Source organism: Mustela nivalis, assembly GCF_964662115.1.
Source record: "Mustela nivalis genome assembly, chromosome: 2".
Classification (NCBI taxonomy): Eukaryota; Metazoa; Chordata; class Mammalia; order Carnivora; family Mustelidae; genus Mustela; species Mustela nivalis.
This window is the reverse complement of record NC_139021.1, coordinates 162,304,226-162,320,127: the sequence shown is the minus strand read 5'-3', so window position 1 is coordinate 162,320,127 and position 15,902 is coordinate 162,304,226. Positions and strand designations below refer to the sequence as shown.

Sequence of the window (15,902 nt, the reverse complement as noted above, 5' to 3'; positions counted from 1 at the left end):
CCAGTTTGGACACCTTCTCGACCTGAGGAGGCTTCCAGGGCTAGCGCCGTCCTGTTCGTCTTTGCTTTCTTCCCTGTGTGCATGTCCTGCCGCTGGTGTTGGGCTCTCAGCCCTACCCCCCTCCACCAACACATACACACATTAATGTCCAACATGTCCCAGGCAGCGCCCACGCACCTGATGAGCTCCTGGAACAGCCAGAGGCCTCCTCCCCAAGCCCAGCCCACGCACACCAGCTGGACAGCTCCCTGGGGGCCCCGAGATGCTCACAGCCAGGCCTGTCTGTCCCCAAGCTCTCCCTGCTGCCTCCCTGACCTCAGGGGCTGCACCCTTCCCTCCCGACTAGTGCCACGACAAGAGTGATAAGAACAGCTAATGTGTCTGGGGCCCTCAGTCTGTGCCCAACTCTGTGCCCAGAGCTTTACACACCTTGTCTCCATCGCGTCAGGCTCTCTGTCACTGTCATCATTTTACAGATGAGGAAACCGATTTGAATCCGGATCTGACTGGCTGTGCACCATTTGTTACTGTGATTCACATTTTCCAGAGTGTTGTATAGGTACCACTGTGAATTTGGGAAGAAATTTTGGGGGCGGTGTGTGAGCAAATGCTTTTACCTTTCAATGATTATATATTGTTTCAGTGTGTGTTGGTGTTAGGGGTTGAAGGCTGGTGTGTTCCCCCAAATTCATAGGCCGGAGTCCTAGTCTCCAGCACCTCAAATGTGGCCTTATTTGGAAATAGGGTTGTTGCCAATGTAACTAGTTAAGATGAGGTCATGCTGCAGTAGGGTGGGCTCCGAGATCCAGTGACTGGTGTCCTTGTAAAAAGAAGAAATTTGGACCTAGGAACGCACATAGGAGGATACTGTGTGAGGATGGAGGGGGAGATGGAACTGATGCTCCCACAAACCAAGAAGCACCAAGCATTGCTGGCAAACCATCAGGAACTAGGAGAGAAGCATGGACACGGCCCCACTAACACCTTGATCTTGGACTTCTAGCCTCCAGAACCGAGACAGTACAGCTTTGTTGTTGAAGCCACTCCATCTGTGGTACAACATCCCTAAACTAATACTTAGCACACACACACGCACATCAGACGCTTATGACTTTACAGACATTATTGCTTTGGATGTGACTTAGGATGAATAGTGGCTCCCCAAAGTTATCCATATCCGAATCCCCAGAATCTGTGACTGTTACCTTAAATGGTGAAAGGGACTTTGCAGATGTGATTAAGGATCTTAAGAAAGGGAGAAGATGGGACCCCTTGGGTGGCTCAGTCAGTTGGGAGTCTGACTGTTGGTTTCAGCTCAGGTCATGATCTCAGGGTCATGGGATTGAGTCCTGTGTCGAGCTCCACGCTCAGTGGGGAATCTGTGTGAGATTCACTCCCTCTGACCTTCACCCCACTTGCTTTCTTACTCTCTCTCTCAAATAAATAAAATCTTTAAAAAAAAAATAAGGGAAGAATATTCTAGGTCATCCAGATGGGCCCAGTGTAATCACAGGGGTCCTTATAAGAGGGAGGCAGGAGAGCCAGAGAAGGAACAGTGAGAACAGAGCAGAGTTTGGAGTAATGTGCTTTGAAGATGAAGGGAGGGGCCACAAGCCAAAGAATGCAGGTGGCCTCTAGATGCTCCAGATGGCAAGGCAACAGATTCTCCCCGGGATCTTGGGAAGGAAACCGTCCTGCTGACACCTTGGTTTTAGCCCCTAAAGACCCATTGTGGACCTTCTGACCCCCAGAACTCTAAGAAAAGGAGTTCATATTGCTTTAAGCTACTAAGTTGTGGTCATTTCTTACAGCAGGAATAGGAAACTAACATCCAACTAAGCACTCAAGCTTTCCAGAAAGGAACCTAAAGAAAGACAGTAGATAAATCATAACAGTGGTGGTGTGGGTCCTGTGTGGGCAAGGGGCTTTTGTGCACCGGGGAGACCCTGTCTGTGCTGTCCTGCCTCCAAGGGGGAAATGCATAGCTTTGGGAAGCCTGGTGACTCTCGCCTCCATTACTCCTTTGCTCTGTGTTGTTGAGCAAGTTACCTACCTTCGCTATGTACCTGTCTCCTCATCTATAAAACACAGGCCTAATCCTGCCTACCTGTGGATGGTGCATAGTAATTGCTCAATATTTGAATTCTTCTTGACTCATACAACAGCCTGGAGAGGCAGGCAGGGGAGGATCAATACAGTGGATTTTTTTTTGAGCATGCAGTTCCTGCTAGTTACTTGCCCCTTCGTGGTGGGTCATGGTCGGGGCAGGGAAGAGTAGAGGCTGGGACGCTCATGAAATCCCGAGTCTGCTTTGTCTTGAGATTTCAGCTCTGGGAGTATAGGAGTGGTCCCAGGGCAGGATTTGCAGAGTGGGAATTAGAGTCAAGGAACCTTGGCTGGAGAGTGTGTTCCAATGACCTTGTACATAGGAGGCCAAGCCCACACCTTCCTGAGAGCTTACCTTGGACATTGACATGTGTGGGCTCCCTGGAGAGGCCGATGATGTGGCGCTCCCTGCAGACTGGTGGTCTTTAAATACACATTTAGAATGTCTTCAGCTGGGAAGAATGAAGGACTCCAGTGGCACCCCCAGCCTCCTGTCCTGGGTGGTGTTCATCTCAGACTCACCACAAAGCCAACAAGTCGCCAGACCCAGCTGCTGTCGACAGCGGTTTGGTGGGTGTTATTTCCCGAGCAGACCTCTGGAGCATCGCACCTGCTGTCCCCACCCTAGAGTCTCCAACGACCGATGGCATGACCCTCAAGGTCTGGAAATGACACTCTCCATCACATGACGTTTCCAGTGATCCTAGTGATGCCCAGTGCCCCATGGAGTGGCGTCAGCCTGTATCCTCAGATCCCTGGAACAAGTTATCCGGGGCCTCCACCGCTCTCTCTCACACACGGCAGCGTTTCCTGGGGTTCACAAACAAGTCCATTCACTCCGGTCTGACTGTTCCATCTAGAAATCCTGACACTCCCACTGCCAAGCCTTCATACTTGCCTTCCTCCCTGTCCTTCCTGGAAGGCTTTGCCCTGTTGTGTCCTCCTCCAAGAAGTCTGTCTGCTGGCTCACCCCAGCGGCGCTCATCTCATCCTGCCCCGAGTTCCCGTTCTGAGCCTTTATACACCTCTCAGGCTGACACTCCTCTAACACCATTGGGTCCATCCCTTGTGCCCGTGTGGCTCTCCCAGCGCCCAAACAGATCATGGGCCCTGACTTACACTCTTTCGGAAATGTACTTACGCGGGGCAGGGCACATCACCGATAAAGGCTAGACCAGGAAGGGACTTGAGGTGGTTCAAGTTTGCATTATTTTCCCGAAAATGGCCCAGGAAGACTTCTTCGACTTGTTAAGGACTTTTGGAAGCTGGGTTGGGCCCCTCTTGAAGCTGGGGTGTGCTGCAGCGCCCTGTGTCTTGGCTTCAGCCTGGCATGGGCCCGTCCTCAGCAAACGAATGCATCCGACATGGGCAGCTCCTTGCCTGGGTGGGTTGGTCCGCTCTGCCTCCTGGCTGTCTCCCTGGCTGCGGCTCCCTCAACCTGAGCTCATCTTGGGAACGTTTTGAGCAACTGCCAACCCGCTTCATGCCTGAGTGGCCTCTTTCTGCTTACAGAACCCGTCTGCCACAGCATCTTGTCTGGGCCCTCCTGTCTGCCCCTGAGTTGTGTCGTGTTCCCCAGCACACAGACAAGGATGAGTACCTTGCAGAGGGTCCCTCGGTCAGCTGGTCCAGTTCAGAGCCCAGGCTCCAGACTCAAGGGCCCCGCTCCGTGCACTTTGCATGGCCACTCCTGGGCAGAGAAGGAGAGAATTTCAATGATTCATCTCTAGTTCATCATGTCCACGCTCTGCCGGTTGTCCGTATCGTAAATCTTTTGTCTCTCTATTTTTATGATGGTAAAATATACATAACGTAAAACTTACAATTTTTTAAAATTGTGGTAAAATATACACACCATAAAATGGACTGTTTGAACCCTTTGAATTGTCTAGTTTATTGGCCCTAACAACATCCGCACTGGCATGCAACCCTCGCCACCCTCCTCCTTCAGAGCTCTTTCATCCCTTTTTTCCTTTAAGTCCTAGTGTCTTATACCTTCTGGGGGCTATTTTTTTTTAAAGATTTTATTTACTTATTTATTTATATGTTTACTTATTTATTTAGAGAGTGTGAGCTGGGAGAGTGGCAGAGGGAGAGGGACAGAGAGAATCTTGACCAGACTCTGCCGCGGAGCCCGATGCCGGCCTCAATCTCATGACCCTGAGATTGTGACTTGAGTCAAAACCAAGAGTCAGATGCTTAACCGACTGAGCCACCCGGGCACCCCATTAATTTCTTTTTAATAAGAGTGTTAGAAATTTCCAAAGTCCAGAGGTATGGATCTCCGGAAGGTTCTCTTGGATTCTGTATATAGTGTCATGGGTTGTGAATACTGATGGTTTTTTTTTTTCCCTCTGAGTCTCTCATTTCTTTTTCTTGTGTTAATGCCTTGGCAGGGACCGTGGCAAGGATCATTGGTACAGTAATGGATAGACGTAGTCATAGTGGGCAACATCCTTGTTTTGTCCCAGAGTCCATTCCCTGGGGATCATTATGGGTAGATAAACATTTTCAGATTAAGAAAGTGTACTCCTATTTTTTGTTTGTTAAATTAAAAAAATCATAAATGGATGTTGAGTTTTAGCAAATACTTCATCTCCCTATATGAGAATGATCATTTAGTTTTTTTTTCTTTATTTGATTAATGTGGTAAATTACGTGACTAGGTCTTCTGCTTACGTGTTGTTTTTACAGCTTGATGAATTTTAATAATAATGTAACCCGAATTGGCGGAATTTCTGCATTCTTTCTTTCTGTCACTGAATTTGTTCATTCAGACCATGGTAGTTGAGAGGCCAGGGTTTGAAGCCAGAATAACTGGGTTTGAATCCCAGTTCCACACCTTGCTAGTTTGGGCAAATTATTTAATCTCTCTCTGTGTTGGTTTCTTTCTCTAGAAAATAATAATACCTACTTCAAAGAGTTGATATGGGAATTAATGAGATAGGCCATGTGAAAAGTCTTAGCACAGTGCCTAACAGTGTTCTCAATGAATGTTATTTTTACTATCAAGCATATATTGATCACCTTCTGTATACCAGGACCTATGCTGGGTGCTGGAAACTCACAGTTAGGGTAATCACAGGACCCCATTACCAGCACAGCCCTGGAAACCTGTTTTATATCTTTTATTTTGACATAATCATTACTAGCACTCCCTTTTGCTCTCAAAATTCCCCAATGTGGACGATAAATTATTTGGTCACCAACTGATAGGTGAAGAGATGTATATAATGTGGTTGTGTAGGACCTGCTGAATCACTCACAACTGAGCTTTCCAAACATGGAGCAGAATCTTGATGGTAGTCACAGTAGGCCTTTGGGGCCCTACAGATGTCACAAGCCTTTCCCCAGTCTTCTGGTTTGTGTTTTTGCCAACAAGAAATCTGCTGCTATCATTATCTTTGTTTCTCTGAATGTAAAGTATATTTTTTTCTCTGGCTGTTTTTAAGATTTCTTCTTTATTACTGATTTTGAGTCCTCTGCTTATGATGTGAATTGGTGTAGTTTCTTTATGTTATTTGCACTTGAAGTTGATTGAGTTTCTTGGGTTTATGAGTCCAAAAAAGAAATCACAAAGGAAATTTTAAAATTTAGGAGTGAATTTACTGAAAGATGTGCAAGACCTCTGCATTGAAAATTATACTATTGCTGAAGGAACTGAAAGACCTAAGTAAATGGAAAGATTTACCATATTCATGGATAGAAGTCTCCATATTGTTAAGTAGCTCTTCTTCCCCCTAAGTTGATCTATAGAGTTTGTGCAATTCCGATTTTAAAAATTCCAGAAGGGATTTATTTATTTTGTAGAAATAAATCAGTTTATTCTAAAACATGTTTGAAAATCTAGAAGAATCTAGAATGACCAAAACAGTTTTAGAAAAGAAGAAGTTCAATTTTTTTTTTAAAGATTTTATTTATTTATTTGACAGAGAGAGAGAGATCACAAGTAGGCAGAGGCAGGCAGAGAAAGAGGAGGAAGCAGACTCTCTGCTGAGCAGAGAGCCCGATGAGGGACTCGATCCCAGGACCCTGAGACTATAACCTGAGCTGAAGGTAGAGGCCCAACCCACTGAGCTACCCAGGTGCCCCAAGAAGTTTGACTGTAAGACTTAACAAAAAAACTGTAGTAATCAAGAAAGGATGGTGTTGGTGTCAGGATATAGAAATCTGCCACCGGAACAGCATTGGGAATCCAGAAGTAGTAGACCCACACATGTATAGTTAATTGACTTTTGACAAAGGGGTCAGTGTAATTCAGTGGGAAAAGGATAGTCTTTTGAACAAGTTTTTCTGGAATGACAGGCTCTCTGTACTCTAAGAATTTTAATGTATGAAGTTTGATTATTAGATTTCATTTGAACAGAGAGTTCTGCTGAACCTCCCCACAAAATGATTTGCTAATAATTGTTTTAGAGGTGCTGTCCGGTTCAAAATCTGCTGTTTTTATATCTTCATGTGAAAGTTAGGTTTGTGCCCAGTTTTGAGAATCGCTAGACACCAAGACTGTGATGACATCTGCCCCAGGTGAGTAGTTGGCACTGGCCTGGTGCTTTGGCATGGGGGCCCAGAAAGGACCCATGAAAGGAGATTACTTTTAGAATGGCTGTGCGATAGCCTCTCTGGACTCTCTTCCCAGTGAAACAACCAAAAATGGTGAAAACAATTTTTTAAAAAAATTTAAGTCTCTGGAAATTGTCCCAAATGGACAGTTGAAATGGCAAATGGAGGGGCACCTGGGTGGCTCAGTGGGTTAAAGCCTCTGCTTTCTTCTCAGGCCATGATTCCAGGATCCTGGGATCGAGCCCCACATTCCCCCACCTCTCTCTGCCTGCCTCTCTACCTACTTGGATCTCTGACAAATAAATAAATAAAATCTTTTAAAAAAGAAAAGATATGGCAAATGGTGAAGTTCTCTTCTACTGTGTGCAGCCCACAACCCAGGGCTCCCTTATCCCCAACTCCCAGTCTAGGGCTATTGTAATAATCATAATAATTATTGGATTTATAACATATTTAAATATAATGTGTATAACAATAATAATACAAAAAAGAGAAAGAGAATATAGTTACATAGGATTAATGTTTCTCCATCTCAAAAGTGTGATAAATGGAATTAAGTTAGTGTAAACCTAAAGTAGATTCTGATAAGGTAAGATATATACTGTATGTCCTAGGGAACCATGAAGAACTAACTAAAAAATATACTGAAAAAAATCATTAAACTAATTAAAATGTTACTCTAGGTAACAGAAGAGCTGTAATGGCCATACTGATATCAGACAGAATGGACTATAAGACCAAAATGCTACTAAATAAATGAGAGGCATCCCATGTCCATGGACTAAAGGACTTAATGTTGCTAAGACAGCAGCACTCCACAAATCCATATACAGATTCTGCCCATGCATTCCTACCACATCCCAACTGGCTTTGCAGAAATTGAGAAGCTGATCCCAAAACTCATATGAAAATTCAAGGAACTGAAAATAGCCAAAATACTTCTGAAAAAGAAAAACAAAGCTGGAGGACTCACATTTCCTGATTTCAAAACTTAATACATCGAGAATAACAAGACAAGCCACAGACTGGGGAAAGATATTTGCAAAAATTTGATAAATTACTGTTATGCAAAATATACAAAGAATTCTTAAAACTCAACAAACAACAAAAATGTACAACCTGATTACTGAATAGGCAGAGATCTGAGTAGGCGCCACACCAAGGAAGATAGATAGATGACAAATAAGCATATGAAAAGCATATGACATTGTATGTCATTAGGGAATTGCAAATTAAAATCACAATGAGATGATACTACTGCATACCTATTAGAATGGTGAAAATCCAAAATACTGAGAACACCCAAATGCTTGTGAGGGTACGCAACAACGGAAATTCTCATTCATTGCTGGTGGAAACGCAAAATGGTACAGTCACTTTGAAGACAGTCAGCAGTTTTTTATAAAACCAAACATACTCTCTCTATAGAATTCAGCAGTCACCCTCCTTGGTGTTTATCCAAATAAGCTGAACACTTGTGTCCCACACAGGGTGGCTGGTGGCTCAGTTTGTTGAGCGTATGACTCTTGGTTTTGGCTAAGGTCATGATCTCCTGGGTCCTGGGATTGAGCCCTGTGTTGGGCCCCTCCTTCAGCGGGGAGTCTACTTGAAGATTCTCTCCCTCTGTCTCTCTCCTACTCTCTCTTTCAAATAAATAATCTTAAAAAAAAAAAAAAAAAGAAAGAAAGAAAGAAAACTTAGGTCCACACAAAAACCAGCACAGGGATTTTTGTGGCAACATTATTCATAATCACAAAAAATTGGAAACCACCAAGATGTCCTTCAGTAGGTGAATAGATAAATAAACTGTGTAATCCAGGCATCGGAATATTACTCAGTACCAAGAACCAAAACAAACTGTCAAGCCATGAAAAGACTTGGAGGGAGCTTACATGTGTGTGAAGGAAGCCAATTTTGTGATCCCAATTGTACGACATTCTGGAAAAAGGGAAACCATGGAGACCGTAAAAAGAGGAGTGGTTTCCAGGGTCTGGGGAGAAGGGGATGGAGAGGCAGAGCACAGAGGATTTCTGGGCAGTGAAACTAATCTGTATGATAGATATAATGACACGTGCCATTATAATTTGTCCAAGCCCATAGAATGGACAAGAGTGAACCCTGATGGACCCTTTGGACTCTGGGGGACAGTAATGTATCCACGTAGTTTCGTCAGTTATCACAATACACCACTCTGGTCTGGGACTGTGATAGGAGGAGACCAGGAGTGTGTGTGGTCAAGGGGAGTATGAGAGCTCTCTGAACTTTCTGTTCAATTTTGCTGTAAATCTAAAACTGTTCTAAAGAATGAAGTCTATTAAAGAGGAAACCACTTATTACAAAGCTACGGAAATCAAGACGGTGTGGTGCATCTGGAAGGATAGACGTACAGAATTGAGAGCCCAGGAATAAAGCTCTATGTTTATTGTGAACTGATTTTCTAGAAGGGGCTCCAGAACTGTTCAAAGGGAAGTGTGCTTCCTCCTGAGCAATGAGATGAACTTGGACCAAAAAATCACAAAAGACTGCGTGAAGTACTGTCATGGGGATTACACATTAGGAGGGCTGCTGAGCTCCGTCTGGGATGGTCAGAGAAGGGTTCCCAGGGCAGATGCCACTTGGTAGGACCATTGGTGGAGGAAGGGAAGGGAGAAGTCCTTTTCAGGCCACAAAGAATGGGAACTTTAAGAAAAGCCACCTGTATTGTTATTTATTGCCCCTTTCTGCCTCTGTGGTCCTTGCTGTGACCCCAAGCTCTAACCCAGGGACCAGTACACCCTCCGTCGGTAGAATGGACAAACCAGTTCTGAGGTTTCCCTTGATCATCCCCAGACACACTGGATGGTCTTGCATCTTTTTGAGGGGGACGGCTGAGTTAGGGAACCCGCCTCTTGTAGAAATGTTCCCTTCCTTCCTGAGCTGGAAATGGTGACGAGGATTAAGGCTTGAGGGCTGGGGCCCCAAAGCGAGAGTGACTGGGAGCTCCACCCTCTCGGAAGGGTGAGGAGTCGGCCTCTTGGGTTCCACATGTGCCCCAGCTGGGCTCGGGCCTGCCCTTCTCTCTCTCCTCCGTGTTTATTGCTGCTCAGCCCTGCCCAAGAAGAGCTGCCGAGTCAGCTTTCTCTGGCTGGGCTGGCTCTTGGAGCTGAGTTGCTGTGTATCTCTCACACTATCCACCCCTTGGATAAACAGCCCACGTCCTCCACGCACGCCGGAGTTCTGATGTGGCCGCAAAGGGCTCCATTAGCCAGACGCTTCTCTCTCTAAGAAGGACCCTGGCAGTGGGCCCTGCTTTTCTTCCAGCTGAGTCAGGCCCTTGTTGGAGTGACAGGGGAATCCACTTCCTGCCTGAAAAGGTGGCCGCAGCAGAACTCCCGGCTGGGCAGGGCCTTCCTGCCTCCCTGCCCATGCGCCCCGGGCCTGGGCAGGCCTCTGCATGACAGCCCCCTCCACCTTGCGTGTGAGGTTTTATCGCTCAAACCCAGCCCTGCAGACTCAGCACCACCCAGGCTACAGAACCCCTTTGCCGCGCTTCCCTGGATCAGGTAGCCTTTGGACTGGGGATCGCCCATGGCCCCAGACGTTTATCCCAGCATCCCACACTCTGCCATACGGTGTCTGCACAAAGACACGGAACCACAAAGCTTTGCGAGCCCCGCATACTGAGTCAACTCAGTTGGGCCGCCTTGGCTTGGTTTCCTCTGGAGTCTGAGCCAAGGGATTTGCTTTCTTTGAAAGGTGACCTATGGGCAGAGAAAATGTCACCAGAGGCAGGTTAGTGGTGCTTCCTTCTCCCACGGCCAGTGGGCCTGGGGGATGACAGGGAGGGCAGATGCTGAGGCTCCATGGGCTCGGCCCTGCTGGTGGGATTAGGTGACAGGTATGGCTGCTCTCAGCCTCTGAGGGCTGGGGGTTCAGGGGAGGAGCAGTGCAGGCCAGCTGGGTACTCATGGCTCTGGAGAGGACCCATTGACCCAGGACTCTCAGCATATGGGCTTGTCTTGGCCTCAGGAGGGCCCAGACGAAGTCCGAGTGGGGGAAGAAGAAAATCTGTTACGGAAGGAGGAGGTGGGAGAGAAGCCATCTGTAAGGCATCCTCCAGCAGGCCTTTTGAGGGAAAATTCACATCTGTGGGGCTATCAGATGACCCCTGCCTTCCAGGGGACACATGAACCCATTGAGGCAATTCAGACCACTCTTTGGCAGGGCAGGTCCAGCTTATGTGACCGTCCCTGCCAGGACAGAGCTGCTCTTGTCTCCTACAGGAAGCCTTCCCTGACTTCCTCCTTCAGCAACTTCAGGATCCTATTCGTAATGTCCTCACCATTCCTGGTCATTCCAGAACTTGCTTGTCTATCTCTACGCCACAGCCAAACTTCACAACTTCCACATGAGGCCCAGGAAACTGCATTTGTAACTAACAACACCCCCTACTCCCAGAGACGATTCTGGCATATGCGGACTTTGGACGACACTTGGCCAGTCGTCTTGCCCTAGAACAGCCTCTCCAACAAAAATAAAATGTGAACCACATATGTAATTGTAAATTTTCTAGCAGCCACTTAAAAGCGTCAAAGAAAACAGGTGAAATAATTTTTGAAAGTATTTTTATTTAACCTGATAGATCCAAAACATTATCATTTCAACATATAGCCAATATGAAATTTGTTAATGAGATGTTTCACACTTTTCTCGTACTGACTCTTTGAGACCTGGTGCGTACTTTTCACTGATGACACATCTCAGCTTGGATAGACCACATTTCTTTTTTTTTCTTTTTTTAAAATTTTTATTAAAAAAAATTTTTTTTTTTAAGATTTTGTTTATTTGTTTGACAGAGATCACAAGTAGGCAGACAGGCAGGCAGAGAGAGAGGAGGAAGCAGGCTCTCCGTGGAGCAGAGAGCCTGATGCGGGGCTCGATCCCAGGACCCTGAGATCATGACCTGAGCTGAAGGCAGAGGCTTTAATCTACTGAGCCATCCATCGCTCCTGGATAGACCACATTTCAAGTGCTTGACAGCCGCCTGTGACTAGTGGCTGTCACATAGACAGAAAGTCTCTAGAGCTGTGGGGTGGGTATGGTCCGTGGGCCAGCAGTTCCAGCATTGCCTGGGAGCTTGGTGGAAATGCATGTTCTCGGGCCTTGGCCTGGATCTACTGAATCAAAGCCTACATTTTCACCTGCTGGCCGGTGCCCCATTTGTGTGTGAAGCCCCATTGTACAGCTAGACTGTGAGCTCCTTGGTGTAAAGAGTAAGATTTAACTTATTTCTTGCATCTGCTGGAGGGCCTGGCGTCTGGAAGGCACACAGCCAGTGTCTTTAGAGGAAAGGAATGAATGTGTGAATCCTGCCTGCCCCGAGCCCCTCGTTCCGGGTGCATTGTTTGTGAAAATGTCAGGACCCTGGGTCGGAAGAGCAGTGTAGGAGGCAGAACCTAACTCCTTCGAGCCCTAGCTCGGTTAAATCCTGCAGCTTTTTGGGCCCTGCTGGGCCCCCTCTTTCAGGACAAAAATGGTTGTTTTGTTTTGTTTTTAAGATTTTTAAAAATTTATTTGAGCTGGGGAGAGACAGAGAGAGTGCACGCGCCCACAAGTAGGGGAGGGGCAGAGGGAGAGGGAGAAACAGACTCCCTGCTAAGCAAGGAGGAGCCCAAGGCGGGGCTCGATCCCAGGACCCCGAGGTCACGACCTCATCCAAAGTCAGGTGCTGAACCCATTGAGCAATGCAGGTGCCCCAGGACGAGGGCAGTTTGATAAGGGCAGACCATCCATAGCGGGGCACGTCTGTGGGCCTGGCTTCCTTCTCAGACATCTCCGTACTCTTCCTCAGAAATTCTCTAGAGCCATTGCTCTAAGCCTAGCCTGTACATGTTGAGTTAGCCATTGATTTATCCTCAGTCTTTATTCTTCCAGAGAGGATTTAAGGTGCCTCTAAATATGTGTACATTCCAACAGAATGAACAGAAATGGAAATAGTATTAAGGAAGTGTGTGTAGATGCATGGACAGGGATGGCCGCTCTAGCCCTGTAGTATAGAGTAGAGGAAAGTCCGGAAGAATCTAAATATCCAACAGTAGGACGGTTAAATAAATTGCAGCCCATCCAAACACATCCCATGTCCAACTGAGGGTGCTAATATGGCAGGATTCATTGACATGGAAAATTGTTCATAACATAGTGTGAGAAGCTCATTTACATGCATGGGAGAATGTCTGGAAAGGGTGTATACCCCCCAAAACATGAATATCACTTTTTCTAGGGGAGGAGTTAGGAGTGATTCTTACTCCTTTCGTTCAACCATGGCTTCTGCAGTTTCTGGTTTTCCCCCTCTGTGAACATGAGCTCTTATGTAATACAGAAATATAATGTACGAAACAGAATATGGGTGAGAAAAATGGGGAAAAGGTGAAAATGGGGGTTCTATTCTGCATTGAATTTGTTCGAAAATGTATTATTTAAAAAAATATATCCTAAGCGCAAGTTCATAGGGTTATGGCCCAGTGGGTATATTTACACGAAGCAAGCAGTTATTAAATGTTTGAGAGATGGGCTGACAACATTAGGATTTGAAAACTCATGAGCCAGCTTTTGTTAAATTTCAGCCTGTACTTGGGAAGTGAAAGTAACGGTGCAGTCTCTGCCTTGTTTTGAATCGAATCCGACAATGACCCGCCCTTCACGCGTGGGCTGCAAATAGCCTGTGCTTGTTGGATAATGATCGTGCAAGAGAGGATCTTAAAATCGTGTGCTAGGGTCAGGTGGGTGGGGTGTGGGGATGGGAATACGCGCAGGTGCACACACACCCGGGAAATCTAGAACTGGTACTTTGGTCCCAGCCTCCATGCGTAGACGCCTCCGTCTACGGGGACGCCTCATGAACCTGAAGCTAAGCCATCCTCCCCGAGATTTGGCCCACGTCTCGGATCTCACTGCCTGGCACCTCAGCCCTGGCGCACTCTGCTCCACAGCAACCACGCTGGCCTTTTCAGGCTCTTTTTGCATTTCCCGTTTACCCTGCTGGAGCATTTTCTGCCTTCCTTGAGGCTTGTTTCCCCACCTCCTGTGGTCTCTGCTGAATTGCCATCTGATTCCCGAGTCCTTTCTCGGCACACTATACTTTCTGCTCCAATGCCTTCCCCGACTTCATTTTTCTTCATAGGTTTTATCAGTACATATTTATTTGTTGACTGTTTGTCCGCCTCCACTAGAATGTAAACTCCCCCAAAGCAGAGACTTTGTTGCTTTTCTTTCTTTCTTTTTTAAAAGATTTTAGGTATTTATGAGAGAGAGAGAGAGAGAGAGAGCATGAGCAGGGGGAGGGGCAGAGGTAGGGGGAGAAGCAGACCCCCGCTGAGCAGGGAGCCCCATGGGGGGCTCAATCCCAAGACCCCCCCCCCCCCCGGGATCATGACCTGAGCTGAAGGCAGACACTTAACTGGACTGAACCACCCAGGTGCCCCTGCTGCTTTTCTTTACTTCCATTTTCTTGGTGTTCAGTGCTCCAAGTAGGTGCTCAATAAATATTTGAAGGAAGGAATGGACTTCAGATATCATGTGACTGATCTTCCTCATTTGAGCAAGGAGGTGCCTGGAGCCCTACAGAGAAAGCTTCCACGCCTTGGCCAGGGTCACACAGCTGGGGCCGCTGGGCTAGATCCTGCCCTGTCCCTTCTGCTCCTGCATCTGCCTGTGCCTTGGAAGGGAGATTAACCACACACACAGAGGGGCCGTGGCCTCGTCCATCCTGTCCCCTGTGTGTTTTTCCAGCTTATACAGAATTTCAGCCCAGAATAGCAGAAGAAAAAAAAAAGAGTTGTTCCTCCAGAACCCTGGAAACTCTTCCAGTGGGTCTGTCCCTGGAAAAACAGCAGCAATCTCAGGGTGGGAAGGTAGGAAATGGAGGAGGGTCTTACAGCAGGGGGGGTGCAGTGGGCTGGGTTTGGTTTTACAATCAAAATCACATCTGGGTCTGTTTCTGCAGAGTGGTTCTGGAAGGTGGGTGGTCTGTCTGAAGTATCAGGTGGGGCCTTCCCCTGTCCTGGCCCAGGAGGGTGTGAGACGGCCTGTGGCTAAAGGGCTCACCCAGCAGATGATGTGTGAGGGAAGGTGGGTCCGAAGAAGGCTCTGGAAACCCCACCTGCAGCCTGCCCTGAAAGCCTGCCGCTCTCCCGCGGCCTCATGAGGGGGCATCTTCAGCCACCACCACCCCCCCCCCCCGTACCTCCACGCCTCCTTGAGATCGTTCAGACGCCCCTTTGATGCGTGGAGAGTTCTGGCCTCCTCTCTCTCATGCCCCATGTGGTTTATTAATCGTCTGTGAAATGAGGGGTTGAAGTGTCGCTCATCCATACGAGGCAGTGGGGCCCTGAAGCCGTGGAGTGGAGTGGGGAAGGGACTCCGAGGGCTGCTCCAGTCTTCTGAATCCTGTCCTTCTGTCTGTCTGTCTTCTCAGATGCAGCTTTTGGATAAGTTTCCCATCGAAGGTGGCCAGAAGGACCCCAAGCAGAGAATCATCCCCTTCCTTCCAGGTAAGCTTTGGGGGGGGCCCCACTGTTGGGATGGGAGGCAACCTGGGGAGCAGCATTTCTTAGGCCAAGAAAAGGCTGGCTGCTATGCTAGAAATTTTGGGTAGGGTGGACCTATGAGTCTACCTCCTGACAACTCCCCAGAGGAGGGGAAGCCCCTGGCTGTGGAGGCCACTGCCCCGCAGGGGCCTCTCCCATCATCCCCAGAACTTCTAAGGAATTTCTTAGGTGTTGGGACTGTAGTTTCCTCTTTATGGAAAGCGCGGGAAGATCAAGTTCTTCTGTGAAAGGATGAGGACCTCCAGGTTGAGCTCTTCCCACTAATCCCACTGTCATCACAGACACCCTTAAACTGAACACACTCACCGTGTCCGATTTTGAATCCTCCTGATGCGTTACCCAGCCGAGGTTCTGAGAGCTTATGTGACACGGCCTGTGGGTTGGCAGAGTTAGGATTTGAACCCAGATGTGTCTGGCCATAAGGGCCATTTACCACTACACCATTTAGGAACATGTTTACAGCAATGGGTCACGTGTAATTTAGAGAAAAACCTGCTCAGATGTGTCCTAGTCTGTTATTGCTAGGACGTTTTAAATTGGTGTACAGTTTATAGCTGACAAAGTGCTTTTTGTTATCATGAACAAATCTCCATGTTGAGGGGTGTGTTCTCATTTCTGCTTGGGGGATGAAGATGTTGGGGTGCAGAG

The 15,902-nt window shown here is 47.3% G+C and overlaps 1 protein-coding gene across 5 annotated transcripts in view; it reads left to right on the top strand.

Annotated features, from left to right (window-relative positions):
- The window catches only part of SH3PXD2A (SH3 and PX domains 2A), a 233,736-nt gene that overhangs the window by 72,778 nt on the left and 145,056 nt on the right, over positions 1-15,902 (top strand). For 3 of the 5 annotated variants that reach the window (XM_082722448.1, XM_082722446.1, XM_082722447.1), the window contains exon 3: positions 15,122-15,197. In XM_082722448.1, coding sequence (XP_082578574.1) covers positions 15,122-15,197 — 76 coding nt within the window. Of the gene's footprint in view, positions 1-14,166; positions 14,559-15,121; positions 15,198-15,902 lie in introns of those variants that run through there. The other 2 variants (XM_082722450.1, XM_082722449.1) reach the window with 2 other exon arrangements.